The sequence below is a fragment of the Miscanthus floridulus genome, chromosome 11 (assembly GCF_019320115.1).
Source record: "Miscanthus floridulus cultivar M001 chromosome 11, ASM1932011v1, whole genome shotgun sequence".
Classification (NCBI taxonomy): Eukaryota; Viridiplantae; Streptophyta; class Magnoliopsida; order Poales; family Poaceae; genus Miscanthus; species Miscanthus floridulus.
In genome coordinates, this window is record NC_089590.1 from 95,705,975 (window position 1) to 95,729,883 (window position 23,909).

General features: G+C 45.1%; 4 protein-coding genes and 2 long non-coding RNA genes across 9 annotated transcripts; 4 read left to right on the top strand and 2 right to left on the bottom strand.

Moving 5' to 3' along the window:
- The first annotated feature begins 441 nt into the window (after window positions 1-441).
- Window positions 442-2,650, top strand: LOC136492714 (F-box/kelch-repeat protein At5g15710-like). The gene has a single exon (XM_066488713.1). The coding sequence runs from the start codon at window positions 638-640 to the stop codon at window positions 1,898-1,900; it is 1,263 nt and encodes a 420-aa protein (XP_066344810.1). The 5' UTR covers window positions 442-637; the 3' UTR covers window positions 1,901-2,650.
- Window positions 2,651-2,803: 153 nt separating this feature from the next.
- On the top strand, window positions 2,804-4,876 carry LOC136492718 (uncharacterized). Its single transcript, XR_010768170.1, has 4 exons — window positions 2,804-3,017; window positions 3,103-3,406; window positions 3,877-4,169; window positions 4,542-4,876. It is a non-coding gene; the product is annotated as an uncharacterized lncRNA (long non-coding RNA).
- A 1,654-nt stretch (window positions 4,877-6,530) lies between these two features.
- Window positions 6,531-12,329, top strand: LOC136492717 (uncharacterized protein At5g50100, chloroplastic-like). Of its 4 annotated transcripts, none has more exons than XM_066488718.1 (8): window positions 6,534-7,206; window positions 7,617-7,744; window positions 9,848-9,955; window positions 10,692-10,748; window positions 11,381-11,446; window positions 11,624-11,684; window positions 11,841-11,884; window positions 11,997-12,329. In XM_066488718.1, the coding sequence occupies exons 1-8, from the start codon at window positions 7,077-7,079 to the stop codon at window positions 12,030-12,032; spliced, it is 630 nt and encodes a 209-aa protein (XP_066344815.1). In that variant the 5' UTR covers window positions 6,534-7,076; the 3' UTR covers window positions 12,033-12,329. The 4 variants fall into 4 exon arrangements, with proteins under 4 accessions (XP_066344814.1, XP_066344816.1, XP_066344815.1 ...); XM_066488720.1 differs by having other exon boundaries at window positions 6,536-7,206; window positions 11,614-11,684; XM_066488717.1 differs by having other exon boundaries at window positions 6,531-7,206; window positions 11,841-12,329.
- Window positions 12,330-12,525: 196 nt separating this feature from the next.
- Window positions 12,526-15,252, bottom strand: LOC136492715 (ubiquinol oxidase 4, chloroplastic/chromoplastic-like). Its single transcript, XM_066488714.1, has 9 exons — window positions 14,950-15,252; window positions 14,650-14,842; window positions 14,439-14,532; window positions 14,195-14,310; window positions 13,897-14,005; window positions 13,731-13,799; window positions 13,321-13,392; window positions 13,185-13,232; window positions 12,526-12,903 (listed from the first exon to the last, which is right to left on the bottom strand). The coding sequence occupies exons 1-9, from the start codon at window positions 15,093-15,095 to the stop codon at window positions 12,704-12,706; spliced, it is 1,047 nt and encodes a 348-aa protein (XP_066344811.1). The 5' UTR covers window positions 15,096-15,252; the 3' UTR covers window positions 12,526-12,703.
- Window positions 15,253-16,393: 1,141 nt separating this feature from the next.
- LOC136492719 (uncharacterized) lies at window positions 16,394-17,484 on the top strand. Its single transcript, XR_010768171.1, has 3 exons — window positions 16,394-17,112; window positions 17,274-17,317; window positions 17,450-17,484. It is a non-coding gene; the product is annotated as an uncharacterized lncRNA (long non-coding RNA).
- Window positions 17,485-18,150: 666 nt separating this feature from the next.
- Window positions 18,151-20,410, bottom strand: LOC136492716 (ubiquinol oxidase 4, chloroplastic/chromoplastic-like). The gene is made up of 7 exons (XM_066488716.1): window positions 19,919-20,410; window positions 19,629-19,824; window positions 19,420-19,513; window positions 19,181-19,296; window positions 18,877-18,985; window positions 18,719-18,787; window positions 18,151-18,415 (listed from the first exon to the last, which is right to left on the bottom strand). Exons 1-7 carry the CDS (start codon window positions 20,029-20,031, stop codon window positions 18,315-18,317), a joined length of 798 nt encoding a protein of 265 aa, XP_066344813.1. The 5' UTR covers window positions 20,032-20,410; the 3' UTR covers window positions 18,151-18,314.
- Between the last annotated feature and the right edge of the window lie 3,499 nt (window positions 20,411-23,909).

A 23,909-nucleotide genomic window follows, 5' to 3' on the forward strand; every position in this document is an offset into this window, starting at 1 on the left:
TTTTCCAGTCCCTATATTTTTCCTAAATCATACTAAAAATGAACCAATTCCCGTGCAATTTCTATGTAATTTCTATAAAATTCCTGCGTTTTAAAGTGGGCATAAAATGACTTATAATTTGTAGCAGAGGAGTAGTTGATTAGTTTCGTTTTTCTTATCGAAAATGCTTGATTGGTTTCGGTAGTCCGTGGAACAAAATGTCAGCCGATCCGATGGTACCAAATCCTGGTGACTGGTGAGTGGGGCGCGACTGGCTCACCAGCTACCTGCCGTGCCCGTGCGAGTGCGACCGAACGAACCAGCCAGCCACACACCCCCGAAAGCAACTGAAGAGTCCGTCTGACCGCGCCGCGCCTGCTGTGCTGGTCCTAGCCGTCCTCTCCTTCTCCTCCCTGCTCCCCATACCCCATTCCGCATTGCGCCGCACGCTCCTCTCCTCTCCTCTCCTCCGAGTGGGCGCCGACTCCGTCCAAAAAGAGGAGCGTCCGCGGTCCGCCACCGCCAGCGAGAGGGGGCGAGAGAGAGAAAGACCAAACAAAAATATTGAACAGCAGGCCCAGGCTGAGCAGCTCTGGCGCCGCTGCCTCTTCAAAATCCTCCCAGATTTCCCCTCGCATCCGCCCCGATCTCGCCTCCAATGGACGCGGTGCCGCCCGCGCGCGCGGCGCGGCCCACGAGCCCGTCGCGGCCGCCCAAGGCGATCCGCAGCACCAAGCCGCGGGGCCTCGACGAGGACACCGCGGCGCCGCCCGCGTTCCCCAAGGCCAAATCCCCCACATCCTACGGAGCCGGAGCCGAGGCGCCGCTCCTCCTCCACCACCACGCGGACGTCCCGATGGACGCCCGCGTCTGGGCGGAGCTCCCCGACGACCTCCTCGTGGAGGTGCTGGCCCGCGTGCCGCCCTTCCTCCTCTTCCGCCTCCGCCCCGTGTGCCGCCGCTGGGAGGCCATCCTCCACGACCCGGCCTTCCTGGCCGCGCACGCCGCGGTGCCCTCCCACGGGCCCTGCCTCCTCACCGTCTCCAGGGGCGGCGGCGGCGCCAGCCCCGCCCCGCCGCAGTGCACCGTGCTCAGCGTCCCCCTGCACGCCCGCTACAAGCTCCCGTTCTCCTTCCTCCCCGCCTGGGACCTCTGGCTCGTCGGATCCTCGGGAGGGCTCGTCTGCTTCTCCGGCTTCGACGGCGCTGCCTTCCGTACGGTCGTCTGCAACCCGCTCACGCAGGCGTGGCGGGTGCTCCCGGACATGCATTGCAACCAGCAGCGGCAGCTGGTGCTCACGGTCGACAAGAGCCGCCGCTCCTTCAAGGTAATCGCCGCCAGCGACTTGTATGGGGACAAGACGCTCCCCACTGAGGTCTACGACTCCAAGGAGAATAAATGGTCGGTGCACCAGATGATGCCCGCGGCGAACCTGTGCTCGTCGAAAATGGCGTTCTGTGACTCCAGGCTGTACCTGGAGACGCTCTCGCCGCTGGGGCTGATGATGTACAAAGTGGATGCGGGGCGTTGGGAGCATATACCTGCCAAGTTCCCACGGTCCCTGCTGGATGGTTATCTGGTCGCTGGAGCTCGCACGAGGTTGTTCTTGGTTGGGCGGATTGGGCTATACAGCACGCTGCAGAGTATGAGGATCTGGGAGCTGGATCATGGTAGAACAGTTTGGGTGGAGATAAGCAGAATGCCGCCCAGGTACTTCAGGGCTCTGCTGAGGTTGTCGGCGGAGAGGTTCGAGTGCTTTGGACAGGACAACTTGATATGTTTCACTTCGTGGAACCAGGGCAAAGGTCTTCTCTATGATGTTGATAAGAAGGCTTGGTCATGGATTGCTGGTTGCGCTAGCCAGCTGTGCAATAGTCAGGTCTGCTTTTACGAGCCAAGGTTCGACACATCAATCTACTGATGAGTATGGCAATATGAAATTCATTGTGGATAAGCTTGAGGTCAGATGTTTCTGGGGTTCAATATTGAGATGCCTATGCAATGTCCTATTATCATGGTTGTCAGATGCATCAAGTGCAGAGATGAATAGTGCTTCTTTGTTGAGACACTACCGTCTACCGGTAGCAGACTTGAGCTACCAATTTGCAAATCATGTCACTGAAGATTCTTTACTACAGCAGCTGCCATCTGGCACTTCTGGATTACAACATGCAGAATGTCGCCGTTTTTCCACAAATGGGGGTCCACCTGTTCCATTCCATTTTGTTAGCAATGAGTTTCTTGTAAATGATTCCAGGCCTGAAATGAAAAATAAAGACATGCAGTTCATTGTTAGTACAATCTCAGTGGGTACTGTGGACTTAGCTTAATATAGAGTTCAATTGGATCTGAGATTGCATTCTCCACTCAATTGATTTATGCACTGTTTCTTATGATATCTGAATAACATCAAATTGCATCTGTTTTCTGTGTTGTCCAAGAAGCTCATTTATCCTGTGTTGTGACATTACATTTGTACCCTAATTCTTCTAGGATGAATTGATTCATGTAGCTTTTAGCCTTTTACCAGCACCTACTTTCTTATAGTTATGCACATCTAGTTTCTTATTGTTTATGCACCTTTTTGGTGGCATTGCATGGTTAGGCTTGGCAGTTTATAATTATTTGAGATTTGAGATTTGCACAGACAGCATAGTATTTCTATTGTGTATCGATGATCCCTTTACTGGATTCATCTTATTTTGTATGGGTTACTGGTAACTTAGGTCATCCTGAAGGACGAATGAAAGCTAGAGATTCACATGTTTGGGTTGGTGTTGGATGTGATGTACCAGGGATGATGTGTAGTTGTCTGAAACTCTGAATCATGCTGAGATTTCAGCATTGTTTCAGTGAGCATTCTTTGACAGTATAGTTAATTAGTTATGCCTTTCACACAACCAATGTATGAAACTCAAGTGACAAGTTTTGTGCATCATCCAACCTGGGAACAATCACAATGTAATGGGAGCAACAAATGGACACCTCAAAAGTAAATACTCAACTGATGTCCGATGTATAGAAGCTGCAGCTTCCAGGTTCAGTATGTTTACCTAACTCCCAAGCACAGAGCACAATCCCCATTTATGCAATAGTGACTGAAGTTGCCTTTGTAAATTGCAGAATTGGGAGTTCTGGACAGATACAATGCAATACAGATTCTTAAAGAAACAGAGCAAATTTTATCAGTGCTTAGCCTTGAGGATGACATAAAAAAAGTACAATAAGACTAAAACTGGATGTAGTGTCAACTGGGAAATGTAATTGTTTTGGCATGAATTTGATCAATCCTCTATATGGTTGCTAAGTGTTTGGCTAATGTGTTGAGTGAGATGCTGAACCAATACATCTGACTATACTAACTGATGTGGATGTGCTGGAGGTTGAATCTTGGACATGATTTGCAGTCCTTGCTTCATGAGACAAGGTAGTAGCTGCTATACAGTAGACTGAACTCAAGCTTCTTATCATAGGAAATCTTACAGGTCATCTGTTCAGTTCCTGTGTTACAGAGATAGAGATGAAAAAAAAATTTGTATTAAACATATCTTACAGGTTACGTGTTCAGTTCCTGTGTTATGCTACGAAGATAGAGATGGAAAATATATTGTAGTAAATGCCTTATTGCATAAGATAGATGAAGTTATGCAAATGAATCAATGAAGCATCTGCTAAAATTTGAAACTACAACAAATATGCTTTAGAAGACACATAAGATTGGATATTGGTGCTATTGTTCAAATCATGTTATTCTATTTGGTAATCCTTTATTTGCAGCTCACTCCTGTGAATTTGGTTATAATATTCCTTTGCTGGGAAAAATTACAAACTGTTTGTTGGCAGCACTATCTGCAATGGGTCTCATAACAAGAGCTGTGGTTTATATTAACATACCAGGGTTACATTGTTTGAGTAAACATGAATTGGATTGAGGAAAGATGGAGCATCCTCCAACCAAATAGCATGCCGCTGTGGAGATTTTTTGAAAGGCATGCAATGGCAAAGAGTACTGGGAAGTTTCTGACAGTAGCGAGGCTGATGATTATCTTATGGAGTTGGTATACAACTATGATAAAGAAAATGAGCTTGAGGGTCGATAATGCTAAAGCTATGACAGACCACAATAATTGCAGAAATGGAGCAATTCATTTTTTTCGCCCAAAGTTTACTTTAGATAAATAATTTTCAAGGTCAGAAGTCATACTTCTTGTTAAAGGATTATACTTGGTTATCTCATGTTTCATGTCTACTGGTTGATGTGTCCAAAACCTATGTTACCTATACTGTCAAATTTGTGAAACTGCATATTGTTATAAGCGAATCTGTGCTGATAGAATTAGTCCTCTGCTAAATGCTCTCTCTCTCTTCTGTTTAGTTATCCACTGTTTCTATGATTCTTCTTTCCACTGATGACCTGACTAATGACTGTTTGTTCTTGTCACTGTCATCACAGTGTAGTTGAAATTACCTTTCTGACTATGAAGTGTAGTTGAAGTTACCTTCCTGATTGGAAGACAAGACTTGCAGCTAATTTTTCTTTGTTTCCATTTGTGAAGCTGTAGCTGGTGGTGAGAAGAGCTCTCATGTTACTGATATTTTAACTGCTCTAAAAGAGTTTCAACCTGTGATATACTTAACCTATATGCCTTGAAGAATTTTGGAGACCAAGCAAACAAGCACAGATCCAAGATATTCAACACCAGGTAAGCATTATGTACACAAAAAGGTGCAATATTTACACAGCTCACAGGTCACATCACAAGCTACAAAGAATTTTCAGCAACTAAGAAATAAATTGCATGCTAAGGCTGCTGTATCTAACATCAACCCAATACACACAGGCTGACAAACATTTATTATTAAGCATTTCCCTTAAACATATAGCTAATATAGACATGCGTAGAGTGGAAATTTATATTCTCAGTTGTGAATCTCCATAGATTTGGTGATTATTTGTATATATTTTCATACCCCTATGGTTCATCTCAGGTGCTATAAAAATAGTCATTGAAAATGTCTCATAGTAAATGTATTATCTACCATTTGACAGAGTCAAAATAAAAAAAATAACTTAACTAAGTCTTACATAAAGAAGGAATAGGTATAAATATAACTGGGGAAATACAAAATTTTCAGTGAAAATTAAATATCATCTCTGTTTTAAATTAAAAGTTATTTTGGTTTTCTAAACACATAGTTTCTGTTATGCGTTCTAGACATATACATACTATTTATTGTTATATATCTAGAAAAGGAAAAAAATATAATTTGAACAGAGGGGTGTTTTAGGTTTATGTTACTTTGGGTTAATTTTACCTAACCTTTTTTCGAATTAAAAATTGAGAAGGGAAAACACGAGCTTCTACTATACACGAATTGTTTGGCTACACGGCAATCCCAGGGAGGCTGCTAGAGTCCGCTGTTCGGACGGGAGCACCGCGTCGGCCGGACAGCGCACGCGGAAGGATTTGGCGCCAGAAATTAATTTCGGGCAGGGAAGGACCCACAGGTAAGGGCCCACTTTACCTACAGCTCACACATGACTTTCAACTAATTAAAAAAAGTCATAATTGCTAAATGAAACATCCAAATTAAATTCTGATTACACATCAGGTTTCTTGCAATAAATCCTTCAGAACAAGATCACACATGAATATATTTAGATAAAATTTTACTAATGAACATTTATCTTATGAAGATAGAACATTTTCTTTTATTGAGCAGAGACGATGTTCTAAGTTCAGAACATCGCATATATATGACGTGAACATCACCAAATACACTATAGAACATCACCAAATACGTTATAGAACATCGCATGTATATTACGTAAACATCACTAAATACATCATATAACATCACACGTATACTAAATGAACATCACAAAAAACATCACAGAACATCACATGGATACCGCATGAACATCACATGGATATTTTTCATTCTGAAATATACTATAGAACATCACATGTATACTAAGTGAACATCACTGAATACACCATATAACATCACTAAATACAGTATAGAACATCGCATATATATTACGTGAACGTCACTAAAAACATCATAGAACATCACATGTATACTAAGTGAACATCACAAAAAATATCATAGAACATTACATATATACTACATGAACATCACATGTATACTATATGAACAAGAGAAAAACATCATATGTATACATGACATAACACTAGAACATTAAATGTATACTACATGAACATCACATATATAGAAAGATAAAAAAGTAAAAAATAAAATTATTAAAGCAGCTAATTAGAGTAAAACAACAAAGAAGAAAAAATACACATACAAACATAATTAACAAATGATACAAAATAATAAGACAAGGACAGAAAACAAAACAAAACAAAAAAGAAATAAAAAGAAACATAAAAAATAAAAAAATAATAAAAATCACATAAAAGAAAAAAGAAATATAAATAAAAAATGAAGCATGAAAAAGGAAAAAGAAAAATAGAAAAGAAAAGAAAAAGAAAAGAAAATAAATAGAAAAAGAAAAGAAAAAAGAAGAATAAGGAAAAAAGAAAACTAACGTAAAAATCACAAAAAACATAAAAAAGAAATATAAATAAAAAATTAAACACAAAAAAGAAAAAGAGAAATAGAAAAGAAAAGAAAAAGAAAATAAATAAGAAGAATAAGGAAAAAATAAAACTAACGTAAAAATCACATAAAACAAAAAAAGAAATATAAATAAAAAATGAAGCACGAAAAAGGAAAAAGAGAAATAGAAAAGAAAAGAAAAAAAAACGTACGTATACTTACCTATACGCTGGGGGAAATCAAAACTGTTACGCGTGCAAGTGGGCCGGGCGGCTCCCGTCCGCAGCCATCGCGCGCGGGAAAAATCGGCGGAAGTCGGACGGGAACAATTCCGGCAATCCACGAAGCTGGCCGCAGAGACCGCGGGAGACGGGCGGTGCGGAAAGAGGCGGGGGACGCCGTCGCGTCGCGGTGGAGCGAGGCCGACCAGGAGCCGACCCATTTGAACCGGAGGCCACCGCTGCGCCCCGAGGGCTCCTCGCTCGCTCGCTTGCTTGCCACCCGCTCACGGAGACAGGGAGAGGCCGATGGCGAGCTCACTGGCCCGCCTGGGAGCGGCGCTGCCGCGCGCGCGCCCACGCGCCGCGGCCCGAGCCCTGCCACCGGGGCGGTGGGACGCCGCCGCGCTTGGCGCCTCCCACCGCGCCGCGCCGAACGGTAAGAGCATGCTACCCACACCAATTTCGCTGTTACTGTTAGTGGTGAGGGCTGAGGGGACGTCGGATTGGGTGGATCCTCGTGCAGTGCTTACTCATGAATCCTCTTGTGATCGAGCCGGATGCTTCGATCGGACCTAGGAGGTTCAGGATGTTGGTGTTTGTTCTTGGCGAGGGGAGCCTATGTTACTTCTTACCTTTTATTCTGCGTGCCTTTGATCTCACGAATTTTACTGCATTCTGTCTCGTTGGGAGATAATGCGTGTGCAAGTGCAGCGTGATATTGAGAATTTGAGGTGTGAACTAAAATGAGTAGCATTTTTGGGCTGCCAAACTACCAGAAATGTTCTGTTAGGCCTGTGCTTTTATGCAGTATAAGATCAGGTTATTAAGTACGAATTTGTACATCAGCTTGCAGGTGCCAAGTCCATTCCGACGTTAAAGGAGCCCCTACATCGGACTTGAAGGACGGTGGCAAATCTGAAGCTTGGAGGATCAAGATGCTCTACGACGGTGATTGCCCTCTCTGTATGCGTGAGGTATGTTGCGCTAGAACTCTACGATGCAGCTTCTTGAAGAACATAGCCTCATTTTCCAATAAGGCAATGATTAATGAGCACGTTGAACTAATGGGCACATGTCACCGGTTGATGGCATTGCTGATTGTATAACTGGCAGTATGGGTAATTCATACTGCGTTCACTAGTTTTTTCTCACCCAGCTGTGGAAACTAGATCTTCTACATCTATTTGGTATCCCAGGGGCACCATTCAATTACCTTTAATATTTTAAGTAATGATATGTTGATTCCTCTTTTATTAGTTCTTTGAGTTCCATTTCCAGCTAGCTGATCTTGATTCCTAATCAACAGCTGAGAGTAGGCAGCCATGAGGCTGTGACAAATGAAGAGTACAAATTATTGCCTGGATAAACCATCCGATGCTGTAGATAAATTCTCGATGAACTCATGTGATATTCAACAACAACAACAACAAAGTCTTTAAGTCCCAAATAAGTTGGGGTAGGCTAGAGTTGAAACCCATCAGAAGCAATCAAGGTTCAGGCACGTGAATAGATGTCTTCCAAGCACTCCTATCTAAGGCTAAGTCTTTGAGTATATTCCATCCTTTCAAGTCTCCTTTTATTGCCTCTACCCAAGTCAACTTCGGTCTTCCTCTATCTCTCTTCACGTTACTATCCTGGCTTAGGATTCCACTACGCACCGGTGCCTCTGTAGGTCTCCGTTGCACATGTCCAAACCATCTCAATCGGTGTTGGACAAGCTTTTCTTCAATTGGCGCTACCCCTAATCTATTACGTATATCATCGTTCCGAACTCGATCCCTTCTTGTATGACCGCAAATCCAACGCAACATACGCATTTCCGCGACACTTAGCTGTTGAACATGTCGTCTTTTCGTAGGCCAACATTCTGCACCATACAACATAGCAGGTCTAATCGCCGTCCTATAAAACTTGTCTTTTAGCTTCTGTGGTACCCTTTTGTCACATAGGACACCAGACGCTTGCCGTCACTTCATCCACCCTGCTTTGATTCTATGGCTAACATCTTCATCAATATCCCCGTCCCTCTGTAGCATTGATCCTAAATATCGAAAAGTATCATTCCTAGGCACTACTTGACCTTCCAAACTAACATCTTCCTCCTCCTGAGTAGTAGTGCCAAAGTCACATCTCATATACTCAGTTTTAGTTCTACTGAGTCTAAAACCTTTGGACTCCAAAGTCTCCTGCCATAACTCCAGTTTCTGATTCACTCCTGTCCGGCTTTCATCAACTAGCACTACATCGTCCGCGAAAAGCATACACCAAGGGATGTCTCCTTGTATGTCCCTTGTGACCTCATCCATCACTAAAGCAAACAAATAAGGGCTCAAAGCTGACCCTTGATGTAGTCCTATCCTAATCGGGAAGTCATTTGTGTCTCCATCACTTGTTCGAACTCTAGTCACAACATTGTTGTACATGTCCTTAATGAGCCCGACGTATTTCGTTGGGACTTTATGTTTGTCCAAAGCCCACCACATAACATTCCTTGGTATTTTATCATAAGTCTTCTCCAAGTCAATAAAAATCATGTGTAGGTCATTCTTCTTCTCCCTATACCGCTCCATAACTTATCTTATTAAGAAAATAGCTTCCATGGTTGACCTTCCGGGCATAAAACCAAATTGGTTCATAGAGAACTCACGTGATATTCGTGTTCTGAAAAATGCTTTTGCTTTCAGTTTGTACGCCTGGGCAGATACTTCCTGATTAACTTTTCCCATGATATTCGATTTTTTCTCTCAGAAACCTTCACTAGCTATATACTTTATATATCTAAGACCTTCAGCTGAGACATCAGAACCCCATCTTTTCAGAGGCACTCGGTGCAGACCATGGAGTTCTCCACCATGAACTTTTACTATATATTTTAGGACCCCATACCAGTGCTAGCCATGTTAGAGCTCAATGTGCAGCACTATCTAATGAAAGCACACGCCATTTGACTTGTATTTACTTATTCAAACTTGGATGGATTTTCTTAACTGATAATGTTGTTTATGGTTGAAACAATAGCTGACTATCATACGGATATCGCTGCAGCTAAATTTCCGTTTACTTTCATGTCTGTGCAGGTAAACATGCTAAGAGAAAGAAACAAATCCTATGGAACAATAAAGTTTGTTGACATAAGCTCGAAAGATTACTCTCCAGATGACAATCAGGGCCTTGATTATGAAACTGTGCGTATTATTTCAATTTTATTTCACTTTTCTTTTTCGCCCAGTTTATTTCTTCGTTAATGAAATTGGCAATGCCATGTTCTGTTTCCTAAAGGCTATTGTGTAAAAGTTACTTTTCATTAGTATAGTGGCACACACAGAGATAACTCTAGTAATTTTTGGCATGCACGTTCCACTGAAAAAATATTGAATGATGACCTTTTTTTCCTTGCTTAAACATTTGGTTTTGAATATTTCATGGCTGTCATTTTGTACTGGGCACTGTTATTCTGACACTTCAGCTGCTTCCAGATGGTTCCTAGCTTGTTTGCATTCGTGCTTCTATGCTTTCTCAAAAAGTTTCAAAAACCAATATTAAACTCATCAAACCTGATGTATGACCACCCTTCATTGCTAGCAATGCTATTTGATTCCTCAGTTCCTGCCATTCATTTTCTGAGGGAATATAAGGCTTCTTATTAGTAATTTATTTACTGGGGCCAGACTGAAAGTTAGCATTTTGTATGGCAGACAGAGAGATGAATACAGGAAGAGCTAGAAGATCATGTGCATTTGTTTATTTAATTTCTACTCCCTCCGTTTCAAATTATAAGTCACTTTGACTTTGTTGATTCTTTCATTTTGTTATGCATCTAGACATATTATTTATCTAGATAAATGAATGTACCAAAAAAGTCAAAGCGACTTATAATTTGGAACGGAGGGAGTAGTAAATAAATCTGCTTTCTCTTTTCAGGTCATGGGGAGGATACATGCCATTCTTTCAGATGGAACTGTTGTCACAGATGTTGAGGTAGAACATTAACATCATGTCCTACTGAAGTCGTCTGGGATTTTAACTTTCCAATAGGCAGAGGCTACTGGCTTAGTGCCAAAAACTGTTGGATAGTTAAATCAGACTAGGTTGACTGTCTGAACATTTTTGCAGCAAATGAAGGGAATGATCAATTGAGTTACATGTTAATAATGAATGACTAGATGTTTCTTTTACATAATACTGTAATACATCTGTTTTCCTTGTGGTCACTTAACTCTGTGTAGTGTAACTGTATTAATGCATAGATGAGTTTGTACAAGCAAAAATTAAGACTGTTCTCTTCTAGTGCCTAGCAAGCTTAGATACTAATGTTTTCTTGACAGGATTCAGGACACCGTTACATGCATAGCTTATGGTCACTAGACTGTTACAGTAGTGTTGCTAACCACAGTAAATCATCTTCTAAAAAACTTGATGTAGAATATCCTGATTTGTCGACAAAGTTAATTTGGCCAAGCTACAAAAGAATCATTCCAAAATGTAGTGCCAAACCTAACAAAGTATGAGTGTGGCACCAAGACAAATAAAATACCTAGTCAGAATTTGATTCTTTTTAGTCTAAGCATCAGGTATGTTCCATGCTAATATTTGTTATGTTTTCATTGCAGGCATTTAGAAAACTGTACGAGGAAGTAGGACTTGGATGGGTTTATGCTGTTACTAAGTATGAGCCTGTAAGTCGCTACTTACAGAGAGCAAAACATAGGCTCAGCTTGGTCCATTCACTTCATAGGCTCACCATTCAGCCGCATGCTTCCTATATAAGCAGAACATCTTACATATGAGATTAAACATAAGTTTTATCTTCTTACTGACACATACTTCTTTATTCATCTTCTAGTACTCTGCAGGTAGCTACCATGGCAAATGCAGTATATGGTGTGTGGGCGAAATACCGTATGCAAATTACAGGTATAGCTGCTAAGAACTTTGCACATGAGTTGACTTATGACAGTGTGCTTCCATTTGTTGTAGTAGTTGGATCAAAACTTTAATGAAATTTAATGCATACGTTCATTGATACTGCATTCGGGGTGAACAAATCACTCTCTTTTCCTACTACGACAGGTCGACCTCCACTAGAAGAGATTATGGCATCCCGAAAAGCTGCAGTAAGTTGTCCTTCTGGTCATGAGCTCACTTCCTCTGCCTGAACCTCTGTACTGATCATACTGGTTGCTTATCAGTGAATATCTCAGTAGCTTCTGCTTTGTCCTTCTGCAGGGCGAATGTAAAGATGACAAAGTATGCAAGATGTGAGCATAAAAAGCCGCCGCCGCCGCTGTAACAGTGATTCTGAGTGGAAAAAAAGGCCCCAAGCTGCAGCTGCAGCCGCGTTGTACCTAACACCCCTATTGGGCTACTGTGCTACATACCTCACCTCTATTCATGCTTAGATAGGCTCATATACATAGTTTTAACACTAAAATAATCGCTATGGTATTAAAAAAAGGTGAATAGCTTATGCAATGGTTTATCGAAGTAAATATATACATTTGTATGTACACTGTACTGGTTTGACGACAAGACATTTTATGGCGAAAACTTCCACGCAATGTTCTGTTTTTATCGTAAGCCCTAGCGACTGGTGAGGGATTGCACGGTGCCTCATGTCCTGATCATGGGATTTGTCTATAATGCCTTTTGGACACTGCGTTCCTGAGTTTACGATGCAACAAGAATGCAACGTTTTATAAATCACATTGAAAGCACGGCAAGCCATGTGGCAATGTTTCACAGCCTGAATTCTCATCTCTTCAATGTTAGATATTTGATTCTGTTGCATAATTGTGTCTACACTGACTTCTGTGATATATGGCCCGGATTTTACTTAAAAAAGTTACATAGAAAAAAGAGAGGATATCATCAAAATTTTGTACTTCGTATACTATGATGCCTGAAAACACAAGAAAGAGGATTTTACATACTATTTACTTTGTAAGGGACTTTTTGACACAGTCCACAATACCTTCACACTCGTCTTCAGGTATTACACATTCCGAATCAGCTTCTAAGCAGTTCGGCACTGAGTGAGGAGAACGAAGATTTCCATGTGTTTGACAGGCCTTCATTGTCTTGCAGTGCTCTGCCTCGTCATCTCGTATATTGACGAATACATCATATAAGTTATCTGCATATGGGAATCAGTGAATCAGTGAGTACTTACAATAGTCTTATCTCTTATGGCAGAGAAATAGAAAGGTCGACTACAAATGATTCACGTCAGTAGGCCAGAATCCACAATCCAGTAAACAAGGAATCAAAATCGAGATTTTATGACTCCATGATGGAGCAGCCAATTAATTTCACAAGCACAGCTAACATGTTTAGTTCCAACCTTCTGAAAAAGTAAAAAATAAAACAAGGAATAGGCGGCTATTGAGGGGACAAGAGAGATAACACCAACTTTACCTATTTTAGGTCTCCTAGAACATGGAATTCTTGCTGACTGAAACTCATCTGAGGGGCAAAAAAGTTATGTAAGCAATTAGAATAGATATCAACTGTTGATGTATAGCATTAAGATTTAAGAACGATAAGTGGATACCAAATAAGTAAAGGTCCTCGTTCAGGTAATAGTTTAATGCTGCCTCTGGAGCTGGTAGTCTTTTCAATTTCTCTGTTGAAAGGAAACAGAAAATTTACATCATCGAAGTGGAAGTGCAGGTAAAACGAAATAGCAGCTTCTGTAATCACAAGGTGGGTTTCAAAACTATTGAGACATAAAATTAAAATGTTTGAATAAGAATTTATTGTAAGAAATGATTTTAGGGTTCTGGATGTTCATAAATCATAAGAACTAGAAACTGAAAATCTTGAATCATGATGGCATAAAATTAAAACGATTTTAGCCTCACTGGCTGACTGCCTTACATCACATGGATAAAAATACTAAGCCAGGTTCAACAACCAGAAACCATATAAATAAACAACAGAAGCCCATTAAGTTAGCCTTACCTTCATGGAGCTTGAGGAACTTATCATAGGTGGAATACGCATGTCTCTCCACACATTCAGAAAAGTGATCTGTACTCCATTCGTGGGTGCAAGCGTTATCATCACGAAAGAACATGGTAATAGAAAACAAGCATTTACTTCACAACCGGTGCGTAAGAGTACTTACATGCCATTCGTGGGCTCACCATGTACATTGCAACAGTCATGAAGTAGTAAAAAAACGCCATAAACCGAGCAAGGAAACGATCAATCCATAAAGCGTCGCCACCCAATTCCTGATATGAGCCAAGGGCTGAATCCATAAGTAGGTTGAATTCATGTACAGAAACGAACTGATAATTACTATGGAAAACAAATTAGGCAAACCAACAGAAATAAAAGTAAATCACGGTAGAACTTTGACATAACACTGAAAGGAAGATCTCGCACACATGGATTTTACTACTAAGTGGAAAGAGGCGTACTTCCATGATCAAGAGGTGATGGAACTCGTTCCAGCTCTGCGCAAAGTGAACCTTTAGATAATCGGCTCGTCTCCACCAGCCAAAGGTTTCATACATGTGAAGCACCGATATGAACGCTGTTCATAACCAAACCAAGCAGAGTCAAAAACAGGCACCACAGCGGCACGGCAGAAACCAACGCTGCAAAACTCAGTAGGGACCTTTTTCAGGCTACTGCAAGCATATGACAAAACGGAGCCCTCACCGAAATACGGCACCCTGGCAATCGTCTCGAGCACAAAAAACCTGGCGTAGTTCCGATCACGGTACACGCCATCGAGTACCATAATCATCGATTCCTGCGGAAAGGAATAATAGCACATAAGACCATCGAGACGTATATGGGTACATGATTTTGCAGGGGTGAAAAAATCGGGACGGATTGTGCCGAGAATCTGGTGGGGCTACTGAATCACCGTGGCGAAAATGTTGAACGACTGCTCGAGCCTGACCACCCAGCTCTCGTCCGAGGAAGGAACCATGGGGTCGTCCGCTCCGACTCCGTCCAGGGGCGCGGCGGCCTCCCTGACGGGGGCGGACTCCTCGACAGGCACCTCCGTCCGCTGCTTCTCCCGCTGCGTCCTGATCGCCTCCACACGAAGCCTCCTCCTGCACAGGCTCGGGTTATTGCGGGAGAAGAACACAAGTACGGTATGGGGCCATGGGGGAGTTGGGGAGATAGAAGGAGAAGGCGGGCTAGAGTTGGCGCGTCGTACCAAGCGGCGGCGGCGGCGGCGGCGGGGCGGAGGCGCGGTGCGCCGCGGAGAGCGAGGAAGCCGGACGCGGGAGCGGGAGGCGAGGGGGCCGTGGCGGGCTTGGTGGACGGCGCCGCGGGGAGGGGCGAGGCCGAGGCCACCGCCATGACCGCTGGTGCCTGGTGGAGTGGAAGGGTGCCGGGATCCCGTGTGGGTTTTGGGAGGGTGGAAATGGGGTGTGAGCCGTGAGCGGCGCCGGCGCGCGAGTGAAGGTGGAGCGGAGGGGCCGGGACCGAGGGAGGGAGAGATCGAGGGAGGCAGGGGCGGTAAGATCTAGGCGGTCGGAGGTATGTGTCGTTGACCTCCCTAAATTATTTTTGACTTTTTTTTTACCTGTGTGCCATTATAAAATATTGAAATGACATGTGTACTATTGAAATTTGAAAAAGTTCTTCAATACTCTCTTTGAAATTTCTTTTGCTCTGTATACCACTTCCGTCAGCTTGACGTTCAATTTTAACGGAGGTGGCTACGAACCAGAGTAAAAATTACCTTTTTTTACCTGTGTGCTATTATAAAAGTTCAAAATGACCTGTGTACCATTGAAAAAACGAAATTGCTTGTTTGAGGCCCTAAATGAATTCAAATCAAAAAGTGGTCAACTACAAAGTTTCATAACTTTTTGAGATCCACAATTTTCATTTAGTAAGTTTTTCCATCCGAGGTCGTTTGAAAAATTTGAATTTTAAATTTGAGAGATTCAAACGTAGTTTTGCATGATAAGATGATTTCAAATCAAAAAGTTGTCAACTACATAGTTTCATAACTTTTGCAGATCTATAATTTTCATTTAGGAAGTTTTTCCATCCGAGGTCTTTTGAAAAATTCAAATTTTAAAATTTTTAAATTCAAACGTCGTTTTTGCATGACAAGATGATTTCAAATCAAAATGTTGCCAACTATAAAATTTCATAACTTATCAAGATCTACAAAGTTTATTTTGGTCATTTGTTCATCCGACATAGTGGTAGTAACATTGTTCACAAATCTTATATATCTGTCTTCTACTGATGTCGGATGAACAAATGACCAAAATAAACTTTGTAGATCTTGATAAGTTATGAAATTTTATAGTTGGCAACATTTTGATTTGAAATCATCTTGTCATGCAAAACGACGTTTGAATTTGAAAATTTTAAAATTTAAATTTTTCAAAAGACCTCGGATGGAAAAACTTCCTAAATGAAAATTATAGATCTGCAAAAGTTATGAAACTATGTAGTTGACAACTTTTTGATTTGAAATCATCTTATCATGCAAAACTACGTTTGAATCTCTCAAATTTAAAATTCAAATTTTTCAAACGACCTCGGATGGAAAAACTTACTAAATGAAAATTGTAGATCTCAAAAAGTTATGAAACTTTGTAGTTGACCACTTTTTGATTTGAATTCATTTAGGGCCTCAAACAAGCAATTTCGTTTTTTCAATGGTACATAGGTCATTTTGAACTTTTATAATGGCACACAGGTAAAAAAAGGTAATTTTTACTCTGGTTCGTAGCCACCTCCGTTAAAATTGAACGGCAAGCTGACGGAAGTGGTATACAGAGCAAAAGAAATTTCAAAGAGGGTATTGGAGAACTTTTTCAAATTTCAATGGTACACAGGTCATTTCAATATTTTATAATGGTACACAGGTAAAAAAACTCATTATTTTTTCTGCATCCGCCGCTGGAGGGAGGGAGGGGTATATTCGCAGTGCCGTGAGCGGGTTTGCCGTGCTTGTCGCGGCCTACGCTACGGGACGACGGTTTGCGGCGTGTTTGATTCGCGGCCTCTCAGGCAGCTGCGCATGCGATCCTGCCCCAGCCGACCAAAATTGGACGTCTGGAAGTACTCTCTGGGTCACACAGCTCCACCTAGAAGATAACCATTGCTGCGTGGAGATCAAAATATTTGTCCGGTTCGTCGTGGCTGAAAATACTGTTAGTTGATTTGTTGTGAAAGAAAAATACTGTTTGTTGGTTGAAAAAGTACGACTTATAAACCTAAGTGAACAGGGTGATTATCTTCTTGCCGACACCTGTGCTTCTTCATTCATCTTCTAATACTTTGTAGGTAGCTACAAACATGACAAATGCAGCATATGGTGTGTGGGCAAAATACCGTATGCAAATTACAGGTATAGCGACTAAGAACTTGCACATGGTTGACTTATGATTGTGTGCTTGCATTAGTTGTCGTAGTTGGATCACAACTTTAATGACATTTAAGGCAAATGTGAATTGAATATTTCGCATTAGGGTGAACAAATTTTATCACTCTTTTTTCCTACTACTACAGGTCGACCTCCGGTAGAAGAGATTATGGCATCCAGAAAAGCTGCGGTAAGTCCTGATCATGAGCTCACTTCCTAATTCCTATGCGGCTATGCCAGAAACTCTGTACTGATCATACCGGTTGCTTGTGAGTGAACATTTCAGTAGCTTCAGTTTAGTGACTGCTTTGTCCTTCCGCAGGGCCAATGTAAATATGACAGTACGCAAGATGTGAGGAAAAAAAACGATAATGCCGTGGGTAGGACGTCTGTTTCGTGGGCCATGGGCCTCGACGTCCGAACAGTCCAACAAGCAACATTGCCATCTGCATGAAAACAAAAATAAAAAATTACCACTCTCACCTTCTTCTCGAATCGCCGTTGTTCTCCATCCATTCTCGAACCAACTCTCTGTGCCCGCATCATCGCCGCTGCATGCTAGAGCGCCGCCGCCTGCTTTTCTATCTCCCCACCGCCACTCACCACTTGGCACCAAGTTCTTCGAGCCGACGCGGCGTGGTCCATGGCGATTGCTCTGGCGCGGCGTTCTTCACCATGCCCAGCCGCTTGCCTGCCGCCATCCTCCCTCTCCACTGCACTCGAGTGACGCTTGCTGGCTACCCTAGTTCGCCACCAGGTAGGCCATGGCTGCCGATGGCGCCATGCTTTGTTTCAGGTGTGTTTTCAGAAGTTGTTTTCAAGTATTCCATCTGTATGTTGCGTATGTTGCAATAGCTATATACGTATATTGCAACTATATGTTTCAAGTATTTCAGTTGTTTCAAACGTATGTTTCACGCGTTTCATCTGTATGTTTCATGTATTTCATCTTAATGTGGCATATGTTGCAATGGCTACACACGTATGTTTCAAATGTATGTTTTATTTGTTTTAGACGTATGTTGCAAATGTATGTTCCAAATATTTCAAATATTTCAGATACATGTTTTTTGTGTTTCATCTAGATGACTATACAAGTATATTTCAATAGTATATTGCATATGTTGCAACGATCGAATGGATGCTACAGAGGAGATGGAATAGATATCAACTGTTGATGTATAGCTTTAAATTTTTAAGGAACATAAGTGGGTACCGAATAAGTAAAGGTCTTCATTCAGGTAATAATTTAATGCTGCCTCTGGAGCTGGTATTCGTTTCAATTCCTCTGTTGAAAGGAAACAGAAAATTTACATCATCGAAGTGGAAGTGCAGGTAAAATGAATTAGCAGCTTCTGTAATTACATGGTGAGTTTCAAAACTATTAAGACGCAAAATATTTGAATAAGAATTTATCCTGAGAAATGATTTTAGGGTTCTGGATGTTTGTAAGAACTAGAAACTGAAAATCTTTAAACATGATGACATAAAATTAAAACGATTTGACCCACATTGGTATCTGGCTCACTGCCTTACATGGATAAAAATACTAAGCCAGGTTCAACAATCAAGCCCATTAAGGCAGCCTTACCTCCATGGAGCTTGAGGTACTCGTCATAGGTGGAATACGCATGTCTCTCCACACATTCAGAAAAGTGATCTGTACTCCATTCGTGGGTGCAAGCGTTATCATCACAAAAGACTAGAAAACAAGCATTTACTTCACAACTGGTAAGTAAGAGTACTTACATGCCATTCGTGGGCTCAGCATGTACATCGCAACAGTCACGAAGTAGTAAAAAAACGCCATAAACCGAGCAAGGAAACAGTCAATCCATAAAGAGTTGCCACCCAATTCCTGATATGAGCCAAGGGATGAATCCAAAAGTAGGTTGAATTCATGTAAAGAAACTGAAGTGATAATTAATATGGAAAACAAAATAGGCAAAACCAACAGAATAAAAATAAGTCGTGGTACAACTTTGACATAATAGCACTGAAAGGAAGATCTCGCACACATGGATTTTACTGGAAAGGGAAGATGGAGACATACTTCCATGATCAAAAGGTGATGGAACTCGTTCCAGCTCTGCGCAAAGTGAACCTTTATATAATCAGCTCGTCTCCACCAGCCAAAGGTCGAATACATGTGAAGCACCGATATGAACGCTGTTCATAACCAAGCAGAGTCGAAACAGTCACCACAACGGCACGGCAGAAACCAACCGCTGCAAAACGTAGTAGGAACCTTTTTCTGGCTACTGCAAGCATATGACAAAACGGATCCCTCACCGAAATACGGCACCCTGGCAATCGTCTCCAGCGCAAAGAACCTGGCGTAGTACCGATCACGGTACACGCCCCTGAGTACCATAATCACCGAATCCTGCGGAAATAGCACATAAAGTAAAACCATCGAGATGTATGGGTACAGGATTTTGCAGGGGTGAAGAAATCGGGACGTATTGTGCCGAGAATCTGGTGGGCTACTGAAGAATCACCGTGGCGAAAATGTTGAACGACTGCTCGAGCCTGACCACCCAGTCGCTCTCGTCCGAGGAGGGAACCATGGGATCGTCCGCTCCGACTCCGTCCAGGGGCGCGGCGGCGTCTCTGGCGGGGACGGACTCCTCGACGGCCACCTCTGTCCCCTGCTTCTCCCGCTGCGTCATGATCGCCTCCACGCGGAGCCGCCTCCTGCACAGGCCCGGGTTAGAACGACACGAGTACGGTATGGGGGAGGGGGAGATAGAAGGACCAGCCGGGCTAGAGTTGGCGCGTCGTATCGCACCACGCGGTGGCGCGGCCGAGGCGCGGACCGCGGCGGGAGCGGAGAGCGCGGAAGCCGAATGCGGGAGCGGGCGGCGAGGGGGCCGTGGCGGGCTTGGCGGACAGGGGCGACATCGAGGCCACCGAGGAGAGCGCGGTATTGTATTCTGGGTGGTGCTGTTGGCGCCTGGTGGAGTGGAGGGGTGCCGGGGTTCCGTGTGGGTTTTGGGAGGTGGAAATGGGGGTTGAGCGGCGCCGGCGCGCGAGTGAAGGTGGAGACGAGGGACCGAGGCAGAGTGAGGGCCGCTGTTTGCCGTGCTTGTCGCGGCCTACGGTACGGGATTACGGCTTTTGCTTGCTGCGTGGGGGGCGCCACCGGCGCACCGCGGCGGGCAGCTGCCGAGCTCCGGCTCGGCACGGCAGTGCGCGCGAGCACGAGGAGAAAAATAACAGGATTGATGGAAGTGCCGTGCCGAATGCAGCGCCTGATTGATCGCCGCTAGTGGTGAGTTTCTGTGCCGTGGCGCGATGCGCTCCGTTCCTTTCTCCCTTCTCACTAGTGGATGTCTTTTTCACTGCTCACTAGTGGATGTACTTTGCGACTTGCGAGCACTTGCCAGCTCGAAGCATGGTAGAGATGTGACCAGGGATGAAAACGGATCGAAAACGGATATTATATTTGTTTTTATATTTCTGTTCGGATTCGGATTTGAATACGGATAGTGTCAACTATGTCGGATAGGATACGATTGGATATCGACATCATAAATATGCGATTTGAGTATTTAGATACGGATACGGTATCGGATGTTGGATATCCAGACTCGGATACGGACAGATCTCAACCCCTCTAAACGGATTCGGTTTCGAATACGGTTGGAAAATATTCGTACCGTTTTCATCCCTAGATGTGAGACATATGACCATCACCGTACTAAGACTCTCCGGTACACCCAAACCCAAAATGTACGTTAAGAGACCTAAAATCAGCCTCCAACAAAGTATTTATACTGAAGACCTATTTTGAGTTCTAAGACTGTCTTCAATAGGTGACACATATAGACACCTGTGGGGGTATGGCCTCTGGTATCCATAAGACAAGACATGGGCTACACCATAAGAGGTGGCCCAGCCCACAAGATCAAGACGTGCACGGCGCTGCTTGGCGTGCACCGTAAGACGTTGTATAGTACTAAATAGTATATTTTCCTTGTAACCCTATCCCTCCAAACTATATAAGGAGAGATAGGGGTCCCCTAGCGAACAAGATCCATCTAGATCTATCTACTACATCTCAATACAATACACCAAAGACATAGGACGTAGGGTATTACGTCGATCAGACGGCGAGAACATGTCTAAATCGCTGTCTCTGCGCGTTGTGTCACCATCCGGTTCCTGATTACGCGCACCCCCACCGACAAATCTACTATCGTGGGATATCCCTCGGTGGACTACCGACGATATTCTATCGACAACGCTCAGACATCGCCAGCTTCGCCGAGGACACCTCGGTGCTCGGACATCGCCGCCTACGCCGAGGACTCCTTAGTGCTCGGTCATCGCCGGCGACGTCGGGGACTCCTCGCTCCTCGGTGCTCGGTCATCGCCAGTGACGCCAGGGACTCCTCACTCCTCGGTGCTCGAACATCGCTAGCAACGCCGGGGACTCCTCCATCTTCGGTGCTCGGACATCGCCAGCGACGCCGGGGACTCCTTGCTCCTCGGTGCTCGGTCATCGCCAGCGACGCCAGGGACTCCTCGTTCCTCGGTGCCCAGTCATCGCCAGCGACGCTGGGGACTCCTTGCTCCTCGACGCTCGGACATCACCAGCTTCGCCAGGGACTCCTCGGTGCTCGGACATCTCCGCCTACGCCGGGGACTCCTCGGTGCTCGGTCATCGCCAGCGACACTGGGGACTCCTCACTCCTCGGTGCTCGGTCATCGCTAGCGATGCCGGGGACTCCTCGCTCCTCGGTGCTCGGTCATCGCCAGTGACGCCGAGGACTCCTCGCTGCTCGGTGCTCGGTCATCGCCAGCGATGTCGGGGACTCCTCGCTCCTCAGCGCTCGGACATCGCCAGCTTCACCGGGGACTCCTCGGTGCTCGGACATCGCCACCTACGTCGGGGACTCCTCGGTGCTCGGTCATCACCAGCGACACCGGGGACTCCTCGCTCCTCGGTGCTCGGTCATCGCCAGCAACGCCGGGGACTCCTCGCTCCTCGGCGCTCGGACATCGCCAGCGACGCTGGGGACTCCTCGCTCCTCGGTGCTCGGTCATCGCCAGCGACACCGGGGATTCCTCGCTCCTTGGTGCTCGGTCATCACCGCCTACGCTGGGGACTCCTCGTTCCTCGGTGCTCGATCATCGCCAGCGACGTCGGGGACTCCTCGCTCCTCAGTGCTCGATCATCGCCAGCGATGCTGGGGACTCCTCGCTCCTCGGTGCTCGGACATCGCCAGCGACGCTAAGGACTCCTCGCTCCTTGGAGCTCGGTCATCACCAGTGATGCCGGGGACTCCTCGCTCCTCGGTGCTCAGACCTCACTAGCTTTGCCGTTGACCCCTCGTTCCTAAGTGCTCGGACCTCGCTAGCTTCGTCAGGGACTCCTCGGTGCTCGGACATCGCCAGCTTCGTCGGGGACTCCTCGGTGCTCCTTTGGTGGTCAGATTTTGCTATGTCTCGTCGATATGCTATCAAGCTGCTCCATACTGTTTGGATCAGGGTGCTGATCTTGGGCAGCACGTCTGGGGTCTTGATACACGCATGTCAGACGACGTCAGCAAGCTTTCAGACTTCTTTTCCTTTGACCCTACTACAAGATTCATTCTTCATCTTCCAGCAGGCTCGGGGACTAAGAGGGCACACTTCACCTTGCGGTGAATGTGCTTGTTCTCATGTTGAGGCTACGCCCGGGAACTGGCTGGCTGCTCGGCTGGTCTTCTACTTTCTAACCCTGGCACCACGCGACTATGTCACCTACTGTCAGGCTTGGGGACTAGCTGTGGGGGTATGGCCCCTGGTATCCTCAAGACAAGACATGGGCCGCACCATTAGAGGTGGCCTAGCCCACAAGATCAAGGCGTGCACGGCGCCGCTCGGCGTGCACCGCAAGACATTGTATAGTACCAAATAGAATACTTTCCTTGTAACCCTACCTCCTCTAGAGTATATAAGGAGAGGTAGGGGTCCCCGAGCGGACACGATACATACATGATCCATCAAGATCTATCTACTACATCTCAATACAATACACCAAAAATATAGGACGTAGGGTATTACGTCGATTAGACAGCCCGAACCTGTCTAAATCGCTGTCTCTGCGCCTTGTGTCACTATTCGGTTCCTAATTACGCGCACCTCCACCGACAAATCTACCATCGTAGGATACCCCTCGGTGGACTGCCGATGATATTCTATCGATAGCGCTCGGACATCGCCAGCTTCGTCGGGGACTCCTCGGCGCTCGGACATCGTCGCCTACGCCGAGGACTCCTCGGTGCTCGGTCATCACCAGCGACGCCGGGGACTCCTCGCTCCTTGATGCTCGGTCATCGCCAGCGATGCCAGAGACTCCTCACTCCTCGGTGCTCGGACATCGCCAGCGACGTCGGGGACTCCTCCCTCTTCGGTGCTCGGACATCGCCAGCGACGCCAGGGACTCCTCGCTCCTCGGTGCTCGATCATCGCCAGCGACGTCGGGGACTCCTCGCTCCTCGGTGCTCAGTCATCGCCAGCGACGCCGGGGACTTCTCGCTACTCGGCGCTCGAACATCACCAGCTTCGCCGGGGACTCCTCGATGCTCGGACATCGCCGCCTATGCTAGGGACTCCTCGATGCTCGGTCATCGCCAGCGACACCGGGGACCCCTCGCTCCTTGGTGCTCGGTCATCGCCAGCGAGCCGAGGACTCCTCTCTCCTTGATGCTCGGTCATCGCCAGCGATGCTGGGGACTCCTCGGTGCTCGGACATCGCCAGCTTCGCCGGGGACTCCTCGGTGCTCGGACAT